The sequence below is a fragment of the Rutilus rutilus genome (assembly GCF_951802725.1).
Source record: "Rutilus rutilus genome assembly, chromosome: 1".
NCBI classification, from domain to species: domain Eukaryota; kingdom Metazoa; phylum Chordata; class Actinopteri; order Cypriniformes; family Leuciscidae; genus Rutilus; species Rutilus rutilus.
Window position 1 is genome coordinate 51781500 of NC_140209.1, and position 19143 is coordinate 51800642.

At 37.7% G+C, this 19143-nt stretch overlaps 1 protein-coding gene across 2 annotated transcripts in view; it reads right to left on the bottom strand.

The window, feature by feature from the left end:
• LOC311303376 (protein shisa-9) overlaps nt 1–19143 on the bottom strand; it is an 80707-nt gene that overhangs the window by 41336 nt on the left and 20228 nt on the right. For both annotated transcript variants that reach the window (XM_084429815.1, XM_084429814.1), the window contains exon 3: nt 4074–4189. In XM_084429815.1, coding sequence (XP_084285941.1) covers nt 4074–4189 — 116 coding nt within the window. The remainder of the gene's footprint in view (nt 1–4073; nt 4190–19143) is intronic.

Consider the following 19143-nt stretch of genomic DNA (forward strand, 5'->3'; position numbering starts at 1 on the left):
CATCATCAAATGCAAACAGTGTGACAACTCATGCTGTTGCACTCATTAGCTGCACATATGAAGCATTTTGCACTCACCCAGACCCGTAAGATCTCCATCTTTAGAAATGCAGTAAAAACATGCTTGTATCAGCAGTAAAATCGTCTGCTTAAGAGGTGCATCTCTCCAGAGCAGGTGAAAAGAAAAAAAAGAAAAAAACGGAAGTGTTTTTGCCTACAGGCGTTTGACTGCTCGGTCAGACGGCAAGTATGAACTTACTGTAAACTGGACGATCTCTCCACCTGTCACAGCCAAGCTGACAATCACACATACTCATTTTTTTGTGACGAGTAGTTCAAATTAAAGTAGTTTTTCAGTGGTCTTGTATTTGTTTTCAAAGCTGACTAGAAGAAAAATAAGATACTCATTTTATTTAGTATGCTGTAATAAAGATTTGTATTACACTAAGAATTGTTACGTGCAGCTTATAATTAAGTTTCATTTTACTACCCTTAAATGATTTTGCTGGTTTAACGTAATGTTGCCAGATTGTTTGGATGCTTGGATGCATCCCGTGCAAAACTTGATGCTAGGGTATTTCTGGGTGATTACTAGGGTGTTGCTATGTGATTGCTAGGGTGTTCTGGGTGCTTGCTTACTGGGCCATGTCAAAAGATCCGACCTAAACCTCTAGATATGGATCAAGCACTCCTTTAATGTAATTCTATGGGATGTTTTCCCACACATTTTCATTGAAAATGTAATACACCTCTCCTCAACAAGCTGCACGAGCACAAACACTGTGGGTTGAGCTACAGTTTAATTGCATTGTGTTTATACTAACCTTAGATATTATTAAATTGTGATTCTAGCCATCGCAAAACCTCACTAACAACAATCATAATTGGAACTAACACAATCATAATGATACTTATTGAAAGCGTACGCTTTTGCAGAAGGTCATGACCCCAGGATTTCAACGAGTTGATGAGCTGGGATGGAAGGATGATGAAAGAGGGAGAGACCGTTCTTTCATTCAGTTCTCATTCTCCTTTCTAAACATCACTCTAATTCTCGTTTCATTCGACAGCCTATCACACCCACGCCATTCCTCTCCCACACTCATTCATCTTTCCCCTCGTCTCATTCTCTCTTTCTTTATTCCTCCCCTCAGGTCTTTTTCCTTCCCCTCCCATCTCTCTCTCTCTCTCTCACTGTTTATTCATTCAAACTGTCTCATTTTCCTTCTATTTCTCTCTGCCAGGTTCCCTCACCTATTGGTTTTTTTGATTCTTAAAATCTCATTTTCCTCCCTCAAGGAAAGTGGTTCTCAAACTTTTTCAGGTGGTGGACTCGTTCCACAGAGATTGCGGACCACTTTAAACTCAAAAACTGGGGGAAACCACCAACTACCTGAAGAATTACCTGCAGTTTGGTCTAAAAAGTACAGTTCATTTTGTAATTACTGATTTATGCCACGTGGTGGTTATGCAGGTGGCCATTACACCTTGGGTGTGCATTATTGTTTCAATAATTCAACGGCCCGGAGTCAATTATACCACTTATACTACTGTTACCACACCTCAAGATATTGTTCAGATGCTGTATTTCAAGACATTTGTCGTTGTGGGTTTTGGTTCTTTAGCTGTTGTAGTCTGTAAAGTCCTTTGAAATAACTGAAATCATGTGGCGAAGTGATACAGTATGGAACTGTAATGCGTTAGACCCGCCTGGAACTACTTTAGCCATGCGTTTCCCTGAAAATAATTACACACTTTAACATTTGTCAACCAATCAATACAGCCCCGTAGTATATAAATAATTTCTTGTTTTATTTATACATTTTTATTATGTTTTTCTATGCATAATATTTCCAGACTGCTGTTTTGTTGAAATTAACTCATTTCTATTTTAAGCTAATTAACCTAAATGAGACTTTATCACAAAATAATGTCAACATAATTATTCAATGCATTGTAATGATTATATCAATCAAGATATTAATTCTATGCTGGTGCTCTTTGTCAATTATAATTATTTGATTCTGTTTATTTAGGTCTATTTTTAAGCAGACGATCTTGGATACCTTCACGGATCTATTTGAGAACTACTTTTCTAGGAGCTCCTCATCCCATCCCACTCCATCTTCATCACTGCATTTCTCCTTCTCTAATTTCCATCCATCCATCCATCCTTCCTGACTCCCTGTGTCGACTTGAGTTTACCTGTCACGACTCTGTGTGTGTGTGTGTGTGTGTGTGTGTGTGTGTGTGTGTGTGTGTGTGTGTGTGTGTGTGTGTGTGTGTGTGTGTGTGTGTGTGTGTGTGTGTGCAGATGGATCGTTCTTAGACCCTTGGCTTGTGACCCTTTGTGTGATCAAGCTGGCTTAATGAGCACTTAATTAAACACTCAATGAAGAGATGGATTTAGAAAAGGAAGAAGATAAAAGAAGTACGAGTAGAAACACTGACACAGTGGAAATTCTCAAACTCCCAAGAAATAATCACACCTGTGATGAAGTGCGTGTGTGAGATAGAGAGATAAATGGGTCCCTAATTCTCAGACAGAAGGACAGTGTGTTCTTGATCAGCAGGCCTTGGCTGAAGTTTCTTAATTATGCCTTAATTAGCACAGTTGCTTCGTTAAGCCACTTCCTCTTCCAAGGCTGAGAGGGAGCAGCAGTGGGATCTCTCATATCCGCAAATTTAATTACTCCCTCTTTCAAGTTCATTACCCTCACTGGGTCAAAAAGTGATAGCCTTTAAAGCCTCAGTGTTTTTGCTGAGGTTTCATCAATAATGTTGTCGGCCAATGTGTATCTGATCATAATTTAATGGATTGTGATCGTGCAAGAATGATGTGAAATGATGACACAGCTACATTTTCCCAAAATATATATATATTTTTTTGTAACAAATTTGGGATTTATTCAAGCTGTAGTGTGTCCTCTACCTCTAGTGGCACCAAACGGAATTACAAAAATAAAAATCATCACCACAGGAGTTCTGGGGGAAATGCAAGGTTGTTTCTTACTAGTATACGCAAACACTAAAGATATACAAAGACGGTGCACTCGTATTACTATGAGTGGGAGAAATTGCAACTCACAATATTGCAGAATAAGTCCCGCCTTCTAAGTAAAAGAGCCAATCGCCAATTGGTAAAGTCATTGCGTCACTGCAGAAGCTCCAGCTGCTACAGAAAAAGTCAGTGTTCTGAGACGCGTGCTTATGACTGTACAAACCCATTGGCTGGTCCAGCCTGAATTCTTTTTTCTTTTCTTTTTTTTTTATGATTTGAGCGTTTAGAAACTAAATTTATGAGACAGTTTTTGTCAGATTTTATTTGTGATTTCAAATATGAAATTTAATCGTAAGCTTTGTGAACATCTTTGGATAATTCCCCATTCAAAGAGAAATGAGCTGCACTTGCATGACTGAAAAAGTCGCCCATTTCAAAGATGGCCGCCGAGTGAAATTACTTTCCTTAAAGGGGCTTTGGTATAAGTCAAAAGAGCCCAACTTTAGGTTCTATGATATTCTGGTATTTGAGTATGGCTCTGTCCGTTCTCTCATTTTTTCTTTAGTCTTTATGCAAAACATAAGTCTGATTCTGAAATGTGCTATGAACATGAATTGTGCCTCACATTTGGCACGTTTATGCAATGAGTTGTGAGTGCACAGTGTACACTTACACAGTTTGCGGCACTGTTATTTTAGTATTATTGATATAATATCATAGTATTTATTAATATTTAGAATTTTCATTTAAATTTTAGTTTGTTTTAGTAATTTTGTTACATGCTTTTGTTATTTGTTTTTAGTTATATAGGGATCAAGAAAGTATTTTAACACACATTTAAATGGTTACATGATCAATAATTCACATTCATGTGCCAAAATCTGCAAGGCTCATATCTTGAGAATTGGCAGTGGAAGCAGAAATGCAGGCAACCTGTCAAGGTCCCTTTTTACCCCAGCATTGAATGTTTGATGTTCATTATATTTCATTTAGTGTTCATCTTGTCTGTGAGTCCCTGTGATTGAGCTCAGCAGAAACTCTACAGTAGCTGTACGTCTGGAGATCTGACTTACCGTTGTTGGTGCGCATTGACCTGCCAGAGATGCCATTAGATCCGATGGGGTGGTGACCTCCTCCTCTGTCCACGCCCCCGGCCTCGCCTGGCTGTTTCAGCAGTTCTGTCAGGGCCCTAAAAAGAGACAGGTTTGTACACCATCAGTTCCTCTGCAGGGCACTTGGCAAACAAGGGTGAGCGATACAAACCAGACATGATCCCACACCAGAGTTTTGTATTCGATCCAAGTCATGTCTCACTTATTCAAGTCACTTGTCTTCAAGTCTTAGAAACCTGGCAAGACGTGTCTTGATGTGAGGAATGAACATGAGATTTTCGAGAGCGGTGTGATTTGTAAACCGTGCTAATAAAGTGCTGAAGATTAATTTTAGAAAAGAATTATGACATTGCGAAGTATTTTTATCCATTTTCTGTAAATAAATGTTGAAATTATGCCAATTCATTTTTGTGGTTAAAAACTGCAAAGTGAAGATAACCGCGGCGCGCGTTAACATGCGTTCATATGCGCGTGCACGAAATGAAACGCGCACTTTCCAGCAAAACATCTGTGGGGACCAGTACAATATGGGCGTGATGGCACTCCTCATTAAAGGCACACATCCTTTTCAAGGGGTCATATAATGGTACATGCACTTTTACAAGTTGATTGTACTGAAATGTGTGTTGGCAGTGCCTGTACACAACCATCATATAATGATAAAAATCCATCCAGTGGTCTTTTTTTAATCTCCTTATATATTTTCCCCGTCTCAAATCGAGCCGTCTGACCATGTGACGTCACACGGTCGGACGCCCCTCCCACGATTGTTAATTGACAGCAGCGTTTCAACGCAGACCCGCCGCCCTGAGCGAGCTGTCATCATAGTCCGCCATTGTTGATACGCTGGAGCAGAATGGCGTCTAAGCGACTGTGGTGTTCTGTTCTTGGGTGTAATAAGGAACACAGCAGTCATTTTGATGTTCCTAAATCCAAACCGCTGAAGACGCAGTGGCTGAGTTTTGTTTTCGAAGGGAATATTCCCCACGATCAACGTCAATGCTTTCATGTTTGCGCGAATCATTTCTCACCAGACTGCTTTATAAAGGAGGGTCAGTATAAAGCTGGTTTTGCTAAGAAGCTGCTCCTGAAAAAAGGATCGTGTTGTTGGCATTTCTATTCGTGTTCCTGCTGCACCTTCAGAAGAAGTGAGTGTAACGTTTTATTAACCTTTATATTAATCTTTGCAAATCGCTTGCACGCTTCACGATGAATGCGACTAAGGATACATTACGGCATGTTTTCTATGTACAACGTTCTCAATATAATTCATAATCCCAAGTTTATAATGAACAACACGTTATGGTTATTGAGTTATTACAAACTGTGTACGCACAGGGGCGGGGTGAGCAAAGTTCATTATCATTTAAAGACACATGGCGTGCTGAAAACAGAGCTGTTTTTGACCAGGTAAAATTTGTGTTTTCTTACAATACTAATGAGAATTTTTAATTAAAGTGTATTACAAACTTTTCATTTAGACCCTAAAGAATCATAATAACTTGTACAAAAATGGCATTATATGACCCCTTTAAAACAAGACAATGATTATCTAGTCTCCAAGTCAGTTTAGTTACAACTCTGCAATAAAGCAAGATGGAAAGCAATGTATTGAAATTGACTATTGATTTATAGGCTATATTGCATTTAATATGTTGATTGGCTGGACATACTGGTCAATATGGATGCACATCCCTCAGCAAATAATAACCATCAAGTATCAAGTATTGCTTTTATCATTTAAACAGTGACATGCTATGGCGAGCCATTTTAGCTTTTATTCATTCACAGTGTGCGTTTTTGATATCAGTAATTTAAAATGTAATTTCTTGATATTAAGAACGTACTTTTTCTAGTAACAATGTCAGGTAGAAGGGCCCCTTAACAGAATTTTGCTTAGGGCCCCAGGGAGGTCAGGATCGGCTCTGACGTTCATGAACGAATTGCTTTTTTATTGCCAATATGTGAACACCTTGTAAACTAAGAGACAAGACTTTTCTCAACTTCCTAGGTTGTCTGCTAGGTAGACTGATTTTAATGTTAAGGACTTCAAAAGGAAATCAAAAGGATGTGACATTTATATGCGCCCCCCGAGAGCCTCTCTTCAGTTCAGTGACACAAGAAACAAATGCTTAAACTATGTTCAGGATAATGCCGAAAGAGCTTTTCTGTTCTGTAATGTCTATGTTTCATGCAAAGAAAATGGATTCATTCAAACTATAGTCTCACATTGCCAACTATCATAACAGTGCCATTTAAATTACCTCATCTGTCGACATGATGCTTGTGAATTGCAGAGCTAATGCAAACATATATCGCTATGATCAGATGCTTTCTTAACTGCTGTTTATTCACCACTGTAATTTTTGTTGTGTGTTTATTTTGTCATTGAGAGAAAAGCATGCAACACATTTTCATCTAAATGTCACTCTCAGCAGCGTGGATGGTGTCTGGATGTTCATTAACGGTATATCGCTGTAAAGATATTTAAAAAATTTTACTTCTAAGCAAAGAGCTAAAAAGAATTTCGCAATGAGTGAAAATTAATCTCTTGTACGTTACATGTCCATGAGTGCAAGCACGAGTAATGAGTTGCTGGCTGCAGTTCACTTAACAGCCACCAGTGTCGCTAATTACAAGGGTTTCTGAACTCTACTTATAGCCGCTTTAAAAAGGACTTAGCAAAGAGACCGTGGGTTGTCTTATAAAATGGAAGGCTGCTTCCTAGTAAGACTGCATATCTCGCCTGGCACGTCATCAAGCACATGTTTGTTCTGATCGGTCAGTCACGACATTCTGTGGTCAGTTATGATGATCGTCATCAAATGGCAAAAATGTATAATGTCTGTCATTGGGGCATTTGAGGTTGGCGCTTCTTTCAACTGCTATCAACTGTATTTACTGTCAAAATGAAACCATGAAAAGTATGGTAATATTGAAACCATGACTTAACCTTCACTTAATAATATTAATACTAGGCCTATACCATAATATTGTTGAAGTGTTCGTCATGTTGCTAGAACCATTGTTATGTACACTGTAATGTTTTACAAAGTAATAAACAGGTAGGATTTTAAAATGGTTTCATTTCCCTGTCTTTCATTTATGTGGTAAAAAGCCTTGTAATAAGTGATAGGACTGTTCATTATCCCTTAAACGTCTGTCTTGTTTGAACTTGTTCGTTCGTAGGCTCCAAGCTGCTTGCTAAGAACTGTTTGAGGAAACATTTAATTAGCTAGTAAAATATTTCAACTCAAATCAATATTTTGTGTCTTATTATTTACTTATCACCCTGTTGGGGTTTACTTTGCGATAACAAACGGCTGGATGTCCATTATCCCTGCGTATTATATTCCATTGTTAAACAGGAATCATTCCAATAGTATAAGAACTCTAAAATGAAAAACAGAATTGAGTGTCACCTCACACCATCTACTGGTTTATTTTTATATTAGACTTTAATATTTGATGTACTGCTTCTTATGAATCTATCCTCTTTTTGTGTATTTCCATTTATTCACATGTAGTCTCACTCAGGAGTTATTCTATTTTTCAATTCAATTCTTTCTTTTCTTCCCATACCACTTCAGTCATTCTGCCTTCATGCTTTCAAAGAATGTTTCAATCACTGCCTGTCCTTGAATCTCACCCGTCCCTTTGTTCACTAACTCCTGTTTGCACTTTCAGAATCCAACCAAATCCCTCACTCGGAGCATCAGTGACCGTAACCTTCACCGATCGTCCACTGAGCCATCTTTGAACTCTCAGTGCTGCCATAACAGCTCGCTAACACTTAACTAACAACCAACCCTCTCAATTCACCCGTCCCTACTGGCAAGTGCTTCAGTGGTTGCATTAAAATTGTGTAGGTGCGCAGGAAGTACGAGCGTGACCTAATTCCAGTACTTCTGGACGGCTGCTCTTCAAGGTTCCGTTATTTCCCTTGTGACATCACTGTCTCAACATTCAGGGCAGGATGGAACCGTGGGACATGTCTAAAGCAACAGTTGCCAGGAACGCTGGGCTGAGGAATACGAGAAGGGTCTGTGTGTTTCATGATAAGGACCAGGAGAATGAGGCACTCCACTCGGGTGTATGCTCGACTGATGTGCTGCCCTGTGAATCACTGCTACCGTCTCCTCAAAGCCAGTACAGGCCACACAGGAAGATGGCTGTCCGCAAAACTTCCTGCCCCTCTGGTGAGCCGTGAAATATTCAGTCCTGATGGCTTAATTTACACTCAGACAGGTAATTGTGAAGGTAAGGTATAGGAAAACGGTTAGGGACACTAAAAGTTTGGGGTCAGTAAGATTTTTTTCTTTTTCTTTGATGCATTGAATTGAATTGATCAAAAGTGACAGTAAAGACTTTTACAAAAGATTTCTACATTTAAAAAAATTTTATTCTAGGAAATCATAAAAGAAGCCTGAAAAATGTATCATGGTTTCCACAAAAATATTAAGAGGCACAACTATTTGCAACATTGATAATTAGAAATGTTTCTTGAGCAGCAAATCATCATATTAGTATGATTTCTGAAGGATCATGTGACACTGAAGACTGGAGTAATGATGCTGAAAATACAGTTTTGATCACAAACAATTCTTTTAAATTATAATAATATTTCACAATAATACTCTTTTTACTGTATTTATTATCTAATAAATGCTGCCTTGTTTCAGAAATATTAACAAATCGTACCGACCCTAAACTTTTTACAGTAGTGTAATTAAACAAAATCTATACTATTATAATAATTTATGTTTTTTATATTTTTTGCTTGGTAGCAACACCACAACAAAATATTACTCCTAATATCTGTACATTACACTTCATGGGTTTTTAGCTTTTTTGATGCATTTTATTTATACATTTTTATACATTTATTTTCCTGGTAAATATATATAGAAATCCTTAAAATAAGAAATGTTTCCTTTTCGAAGTGAAACTTTGATAGAAGACTTGTTTTCATAGATAAATATAAGTGTATTTTGTCTTACTGCACTGGCAGATTTTTTAACTTATTTATGATTAAAACATGAAATCTGCCAGTGCTGTAAGACAAAATACTTATTTAAGATTTCAAAAAATTCGGACAAAAATTCTTATAATAATATTTTATTTAGTGTTGCTTCTCAAGTAAATTTATAATTTTGAGATATTTTAACAGGAAAATAAGACAAAAATACTTCTTGAGAATATGGCGTTTTGCATTTTACACATCAGATATGTTCTGATTGGCTGAAGCCAAATTAAAATCATCAGATGTAAACTTACTCCCCAACTCAGATTTGCAGACAGATGCTTTAAGACCTAGAGCAACCGTGGTTTTATTTAATCGGTTCCACATATTTATGAGACATTTCACAAACTGCAGAGTAATTAAACATTAATGTCAATGTTTTAAAAAATTCTCTTTCAACTACCAAAGTGGTCAACTAAAATGTATTTTCTATTTAACTTATTTTTAATTATGAAAATTGGGCTGTGAGCCCGAACAGAGGCAGTCGAGTCATTTTTCACAGTAATCAGTGGGCACAGTTTGTTCTTGGTGTAAAATTTCATGCAGATTTCCATTGGGAGATTTAGGTATAAATATGTAAATAGAATGTATTTTAAACAAAACCTGACACGATAATTGAACTGACAAGCCAATTATATTGATCTTAAATCTGCACTGTGCTAAACCGAAACGAAACACTTGGATTGATCTCTGCCGGTGGATCAAGGATGTAGGAATGTGGCGACATGATCTTTAAATGCACCTCAGAGCTCGTGTTCAGGTCTTACTTTCACCGTTGCTCTCAGGACAATGTTTCCTATGTCATGTTCTCATAGCATGTAAACATAGAATCTGAGAAACATCTACACACATCTGCATTCATCTGCTCCCAGCTGCGTTCAACAAGAATATCTCCGCAATTCAATATTTTAAATGGCTCAATCTGTATCACCTACGGCCGTACTTCAGCAATCAACCATCATTCAGTCGTTTATTGATAGAAAATGATCGTTAATCACGCTGATGGTCTTAACTTTCAGGGTCGTTACTGTGTGTGATGAATGAATTTCTGATTGGCCGTACATATGCTGGATCGGATAGGATTGCGTGAGTGTGTATTTGGTGAAATTATGTGAGCCATTTCCAGTCTTGCTGTTGTTCTCTCAGCATGTTCCCTTTTCATTACAGAAACATGGGGTCTTTAATTAAACTGTTACTTTTCAGCAAGATTCTTATAAAGCGCTGCGGTGGTAATCACAGGTGGAAAGACTAACTGCAGGCGTTCCAAATCAGTCTTAAGTGCCCCCAACTGGCTTCTAAACTCACTTGAAGACTCGTTTGGGGGCTTTTGGAGAACAACTCGGATAGGCCTAAACTAGATTCCCTCCTGATCAATATAGTCACTGCCATAATGGGGTGGGGGGGGGGAACATTCAGACCATTTTGGACCATCTTACATTTCAGTTACACTTTCTTTCTTTTCTTTTTTGAGTCACAGTTTGGCAAAAAAGTAAATAAATAATATTTTTATAAGAAATATAAATTGCCAAATAATTATTTTGGCCCAACTCACTCTACTTTGAATGGGATGCACTTTTATTAGACAAAAATAAAATGTTTGTGATAATGTCAAAATGTAACAGACCGGCTTCTGATTGATTTTACAAAAGAGGTGTTCGGCCTCTTTTAACTGGAAGGAGTATGAGTGTGACTTCTCCACCAGAGGGTTAAACAATAAAGCATATGCAACAGAATTATGCATTCTGACTAGCATGTTAGGGTTCGACTTCACCTGTGCATTTGCTTTCTTTTCAGCGAATTAACCAGCTAACAAAGAAATTCAGGCAGCTTTCAGCTCAACCGGCTCAATCCCCAACAATGTTCTTTGATTAGATTGGTTTCATTGATAATTATAATATTATCATCATGATGCATCTTTTTGGTCTTTTGGCAAAACATTCCGCCAATAAGCATTTTTGCCAGTAATGAACTTGATTCAGTAGTAGACCTGTTACTGGCAGCTTAAGAAGCTTATTGTACCAGCTTGACTAGTGCAGCCATGCAAAAACGAGGCTTGAAAGTGGCCAAAACATTCTTTTTACATTATTATGCAATAATATGGTTGCAGCTGGTCATTTAACTTGGTTATTTAAGCTTGATTAAACCAGCTTATTTGGTCTGCTATTTTTCTTTTCTTTTTTTTCAGCAAGGTTTAACTTGGTTAGCCTGACATTCAACCACTGTTTCACTGATCAAAATATCAAAATATTCAGCAGAGAGGTAAAAAAAAAAAAAAATCGTCATGCATTGTGAATCAGTTAGTTCAAACTTTGAGCTGGTGAGGCAGATGGTTCTTAGTGGCCCGGTTAGCCGCAGGGCTAATGCTGCTCCAGTGCGAAAGACTGCATGTGTATGTTTGTATGTGTGGAAATATGTGTGCCTGTGTGTGTTTCTGGTGCATTAGCCATTAACGACATCACAGTAGGGGAAATATTTGATTGTGTGTGTGTCTTTGCGTGCTAATCTGCGTAATAGAGATCTTTTAGTCCCTCCCCCCACCCTTGTCGTTTACATGAGAAATTTGTCTGCTGGGGTATAAAATCATTCAGATGTCAGTGCATGTAGGCCTATCTGTTTTAGTAATCTATGGGCGGGAAGGGAAGATTGGCTGGGTAACGGAAAAGCAATGAAGTTTGACATTCTTCCCCTTCTGATGGATTTTCTGTGGTCAATAACACCGAAGAGCAGCAGATTCTCTCTGCTGACTCCTGGAATTTATAGATTATCTGCTTATTAACTTAACCTGAGACAAGAGCGTTGTGGGGAAATTTTATATTGTTTTATATATATATATATATATATATATATATATATATATACTGTGTAAGAAAATCAAGTCTGATATGACTTCTTTAATGTAAGTGTACAAGATATATTCACCCAATCGTTTTGTCTGATTGCTTATTAAAGATCTAATACACCTCTCCTCAACAAGCTTGAGGTATCATTTAAATCTTTAGCTTAAACTCGGGCCAAGTTACATGTTGAAGTTGAATACAAATGATTTTGAAAACCACCTAACCATGCAGTAATTGTTGGCTTGACTTAAAGCAACCAACTACATTTGTGACTTTGTCCTTCCTTGATATTCTTTACATGGAGACACAATCGCAATTTGACTTTGTCTTTTCTGTCTTTTCAAGTTGCCCAGCTGAGAAACACATTAAAGCACATGGTCAGACTATTCATGAGCGCCACTCCAAACCCAGAGGTAATAAAACTTGCACACACAACGTTTTGTCCCTGGGGATGTTTTTGTGGATATTTTGATGCACGAACTGATCCTATTGAAATACAGACACAGACATATCAAACACACATGCAAACGCTCACAGTTCAGCAAACAACAAAAAAAGTCACCCAAATGTCATGATCATAGGTCTGTTTTCCAGCAGCCGTCCCCGTCTCTCTGTCTGTCTTTCTGCTGTTATCTACACATGAATGCAGTCAATTGTAATCTCGTCATTCTTCTTCTAAAAATTGGTTCCCTTTATATTCATGATACCTCTCTTGAATTCTAATGAACCTGACAGCTGCCAAGTACAATCCCGGAACGCAGAAGGTGTGTGTGTGTGTGTGTGTCAGCAACCTAGGATTATAAGCACTGCAAACACTATTGATCTCATTATAAAAAAAACAATATTCCTTCTTAGCTGTTTACACAGGTTAAAGCTCTATTCCATTTATATTCATATTTGCATGATATGAAATGTACAGACATGGGAGAAAAAATCCAATGCTTTTGTGTTCGCTCAGAAAAACTTTTGTGATGGAAATAATATGAGATGGGAGGGAAACCTATATTTCAGTGCTTTTGCGAGCGCAAACAAAGTTTCTCGGGGGAACAATAGTTTTGCAAGAAAGCGTTTTTGTTATTATTTTAATAGTAATCGTCATGCAGTTTGCTGTTTGTGATGCAAAAGACTGGAAACATACTCCACATTAATGCGTAGAAGAAAACGCAAATATTGTAAGCCAGTAGTACTGCTGTTAAGTCTACCATACGTTTGGCATGGCTTTCTTGCTAGCTGGTTATAAACATGTTAGTCTCAACCTCAGACGTCACACTCGCAGACCGCTTGCTGACTGTCTGATGCATATGGCACACATAATTGGAAACACTTCAGGAGTTTCGAAGTCGTCATTTGATTGGTTGAATTCTACAGGATTTCTACGTGTGTGTTGCGTTCTTTAACGGTCCGCCTGGAAACAAAGATGCCATGATCTCATGGAAGAAGTCATAAACAGATTGTGAAGTGTTAAAAAATATGTTATTAAAACTTGAATGTGTTAATGGGTTAGTTCACCCAAAATTGAAAATTATGTCATCATTTACTCTCCATCATGACGTTCCGAACCCCGTAAGACTTTCGTTCATCTTCTGAACACAAATGAAGATCATTTTGATGAAATCTGAGAGCTTTCTGTCCCTCCATTGACAGCTACGCAACTACCACTTTGACGCTTCAAAAAGCTCATAAAGAGATCGTAAAATATGAGTTAAGTGGTTTGGTCCAAATTTTCTGAAGAGATTCGATTGCTTTATATGATGAACACATTTGATTTAGGCTTTTATTCACATATAAACATTGATCAGAGAACATAAACAGAAGCTCAACTGAACAAGCCTGTTGAGTGATAACAAACCTCAAGTGGAAGCTCAAATGTGCTGCGTAACACACGAGAATGAACCTCATTGGTTCTTGCAGAAGCTCAAACGTGCTGCGTAACACAAGAATGAGCCTCATTGGTTCTCGCACGTCAAGTGAACATGCTTGAGCTTCCGTTTACCACAATTGATGTGTGAGTTGATGAATGTTTATATCTGAATAAAAGCCTAAATTTAATCTGTTCATCATATAAAGAGATCAAGTCTCTTCAGAACCTTTTGGACTAAACTGCTGAATTCAAATGGGTTATTTTTATGATCCTTTTATGAACTTTTTGAAGTGTCAAAGTTTCAGCTGCGTAGCTGGCAATGGAGGGACAAAAAGCTCTCAGATTTCATCAAAAAGATCTTCGTTTGTGTTCCGAAGATGAACAAAAGTCTTGGAATGACATGAGGGAGAGTAAATGATGACAAAGTTTTAATTTTGGGGTAAACTAGCCCTTTAAATTCAGTTATGCTTATTTCAAATATGACTTTTATATTCAAGTATAGTGCTTCTTACATGCTAGTTTCTTATTAAGAGTGCTGCCTTCGGTGCGGTCAGATTTGTAAATCTATCCCTTATATCAGATTCCTGTATTTCACCTCTCATCATTATCTGAATGAAAACATCACAAAAGGCTTCCCCCATTCTGCCACACACACTGCAAATGTCACTGGGGCTGCAAACACACACAAACACAGCACTTTCCAGAACAGATAAGGCTTCAGGACAAAACTAAATGACTGACGTCACTGTGATTCATCAAACACACACACACGGCAAGCAAACATATGCTGTGAAGTAGATGCTTGTGTGTATACATTCACACTTAAAAAAGTAAACATGGATGCTAAATTATCACACGCAGAATCACAAAACCAAAATAGGACGATTCACACCATAGAACACAGAGTGTAATATCAAAACACCCAGACCCCAGGGAACAGATCGAGCGTGTTTGTTTTTTGATGTGATTACACTCCAGACACCCCATCACACACTGCTGGAAGGCAGGCACATGTGGTCAGAGATGAAGTGCTTTCAGCCAAATACAGTAGAGGTTTCAGCAGATGTGGCGTACTATAAATATAACTGTATTTGATGTATGCGCAAGACATGTTGTCGTTTGAATGTTCTCTGGTGTAGTATGATAGAACTAGACAAACTTTGATGTTGGTGTAATGAAGCTTTGCCTGAAAGTTTAAAATGGTTTCACGGCATGAAAATTTAAAGCATAGATGTAGATTTTCTAATATTTTGATTTTTTTTTATTTAGCGGTCAATATATACATATTTTACATTACATATTTACATATATATACATTTTACATAAAGTGTGTGTGTATATATATGTATGTATGTAATGTGTGTGTGTGTGTATATATATATATATATATATATATACATACATTGTTTTGGTTCAGGATGAACTGTAAAAGGCGGCTAGCACTAGCAAGGTGCGCGGTGGTATGGAAATACATACATGCTGACAGGCTGGTATGACATCATATCATTGCATTCGTACCGAACGCAATGTTTGGACGAAAAAATGTTGGCCCTGAGACTTCCACAGAAAACATTTTTTCTATATGTAGACCACTTTTATTATAAAAAATTATATTTGTATTATTATTTTATTGCTATCAGGGTGTGAAGAGAGTTTCAACCAGAATAACAAAAAGTTTGCCTACCCTACCTTTAATACAGACTCCATTATTAATAAATAGTCACTACACTACAGCAATAATAATAATACAATGTGCTTTATAAATATTGAAATGCAAAATATAAATGAAGTATTATTATTATTATTATTATTATTAATAAAATAAAGCCTTTTATATTTTTCTTTTGCAATCTAAAAGGTGACACATTTATGTATCTAGGACTGTTGATATGATTATGGCTTATTTGCAAAGGTTGTAATGTAAAAAGATATTTATAGTAATTTTTTTTAATTTATGTAAACAATACATTGAATAAGTAAACTTGAAAATACTGTTGTGTCAAGGACTGTGCCAAGTTTGGTGGATTGAAAGCTCATGGAGGAATAAAACATCTGGGTGCATTGCTGTAATAAGAATTTGTAATGGGCCAATGGAAATTACATTTTGTCAAAATAACTTTTATTTATTTATTTGTTTTTAGAGGTAGAATATGACCAGGACATGTTTTTGACAGCTTCTGTGAGATGCACCCTGTCTCTCATTGCAGCTGCATCTGTACTGAATGCTAAGCAGATTGGTGGCGACCTACAGTAACAGTTCATGGCTATTGATTGGATCTCTGCTGTTGAATTAAGAATATCTAAATCTACATCCCAGCATCGTAATGACCTCCTGTGGTCACATGACCCCGCCACTAACATGCCGCTACTGAATAATGACTCACGCATATACCCTACATAAATCAAAGGACCATGCGCACTGCATAAAATTGTGTGCGTGTTTATGCGATTCTCTTTCTCGCTCCCTGTGTTATAGCGGGGCCATTTAGCTGCACTTAGCTACACCTGTCAGCACATATCAGGTCTGTAAAGCTGTAATATCCCAAAATGCCCTGTGATTCACACATACACACACATGCACAGATATAGATGCTTTTTGGCTGCGAATTTACATTCTCTGACTGACGCTTTAAGCCTTCAAAATCTTGCACAAAATTACACACGCACAAACAAACTAGGACCAAAAAGATACTACGTCATTATGGAAATGTAGACACAAATGCATGACCAGAGCATCATGATGGTATCAGTTAACACTGTTCGCAACACATTTACTTAGTGACCATGATATCAAAATGGACAATTCTTGTTTTTTATGGAATATTGCAGTATTTCTTTTTTATATTTTTTTATTCATGTATCCTCCCAATCTTTAAGCAAAAAAGCTTCCCCTCCCTCTTGCACTGACATGTTTATGTTAGTGAAATCAAGCTTGTGTATCTGTTTGTGTACAAATACTTGCACTGAGTATGTTTTAGATCTAAGACACCTGTAAACCACATGTATAAAAGCACTTTGAAAAGCTGTAAGTGAATCGGCCAAGACAATAAAGAGGATAAGCATCCTGTATCTCACCCTGAAACGCCTCATCTATTACACCTACACGCACAAGCAAATTCATGTAGCAATCAGAATAAAGAACAGATTGAAGCTGTACTAGCAAGACGTCAATCCCTAAGGCAATTCTCTCTCTCTCTTGCTCTCTCACTCTCTCTTTTTAACAGTCTGCCATCAGATTAATGCAGATTAATGAAGTCTAAAGGCAACTCAAGACGTATTGGCACCCTTCATGAAATTGAGAAAATGGGACCATTTAAATAAACAAATACACCATGAGACATATTTTGGGCTCAGTAATATGAGTCATGTGCTTTTAACACATGCACACACTTTATTAAGTAGTGCAAAGCAAAGGTTTCCTAATTATTGCCATCCTTAAATGCTATTTGCTAAATCCTCTCTTGAAAATGTAAGGGTTGAGTCCACTTAAAGGGGACTGGGTCAAACAAAAGAGTGCATTCTTTTTTGGTCTATTTTCTCTGTTTTCAACACTGATAATAATAAGAAATGATTCTTGAGCAGCAAATCAGCATATTAGAATGATTTCTGAAGGATCATGTGAAAATTCAGCTTTTCTATCATCACATGAATGAATTACATTTTAAAATATATTCATATTTTAAATTGTAATATTTCACAATATCAATGTCACGTTCAGTTATTGTTTTAGGATATGTTTAACAACAATGTACTAAAAATCAGAAAGGTTTTCCCATAGACAACATTTTCAAAATGATCCCCGTTCATACTGATCTGTGAAAACAATTAAAAACGCTGTATTATTCATGCCAGGCCTGTAGTTAGCGATGTCACTTTGTAAAGAAACACTACCCCCCAATAGACTAAACGTGTAATACGCATGCATTTGACATCAACGTTTTTACAGATTCACGTTTTTGTAGTTTTCACAGGGATGATAAAGGTATAATTTTTAAAAACGTGTACTTTGAAACCCATTTTCAAAAGTTCGCTTTTTCAGACCCCCAAAACACTGTTGTCGCGTAAATGAAACTTTTAATGCATATTAAAATGCATAAAAAGTTTTCTCTCTTTTTTCTGGCTCCTTAGTGTCTGCACCGAGGCGCCACGTAAAAAGTCAGTGATGCTGTCTGCACTGAATGCGACATGACACAACAAATTCCAGACAGTAAAGTGATGCCCCGTTTTATTCCTGACGTACTCTAAGCGCTCGTGCTACTTCTGAACACGAAAAACAAATTAATTTGCGACGGTCGCTTTGTCGGGTTTGTAGACAGCCTCAAGTTGTTGCAGCGCAGTGCGTCCGAAATCACGTACTGAGTAGGTACTACATTTGAATTAGAATTTAATTTGCGACCATTAAAAAAAAAGTAAGCTCTAGTCCAGGGTTCACCAATCTCGGTCCTGGAGGGCCGCTGTCCTGCAGAGTTTAGCTCCAACCCCAATTAAACACACCTGAACCAGCTAATCAAGGTCTCACTAGGCATACTAGAAACTTTCAAACAGGTGTGTTGGAGCTGGTTGGAGCTAAACTCTGCAGGGACAGCGGCCCTCCAGGACCGAGATTGGTGAACCCTGCTCTAGTCTATATACACTCACCTAAAGGATTATTAGGAACACCATACTAATACTGTGTTTGACCCCCTTTCGCCTTCAGAACTGCCTTAATTCTACGTGGCATTGATTCAACAAGGTGCTGAAAGCATTCTTTAGAAATGTTGGCCCATATTGATAGGATAGCATCTTGCAGTTGATGGAGATTTGTGGGATGCACATCCAGGGCACGAAGCTCCCGTTCCACCACATCCCAAAGATGCTCTATTGGGTTGAGATCTAGTGACTGTGGGGGCCATTTTAGTACAGTGAACTCATTGTCATGTTCAAGAAACCAATTTGAAATGATTCGAGCTTTGTGACATGGTGCATTATCCTGCTGGAAGTAGCCATCAGAGGATGGGTACATGGTGGTCATAAAGGGATGGACATGGTCAGAAACAATGCTCAGGTAGGCCGTGGCATTTAAACGATGCCCAATTGGCACTAAGGGGCCTAAAGTGTGCCAAGAAAACATCCCCCACACCATTACACCACCACCACCATGATGGATCCATGTTCTCATTCTGTTTACGCCAAATTCTGACTCTACCATCTGAATGTCTCAACAGAAATCGAGACTCATCAGACCAGGCAACATTTTTCCAGTCTTCAACTGTCCAATTTTGGTGAGCACGTGCTTGGTTGATTAGATAATTGCATTAATGAGAAATTGAA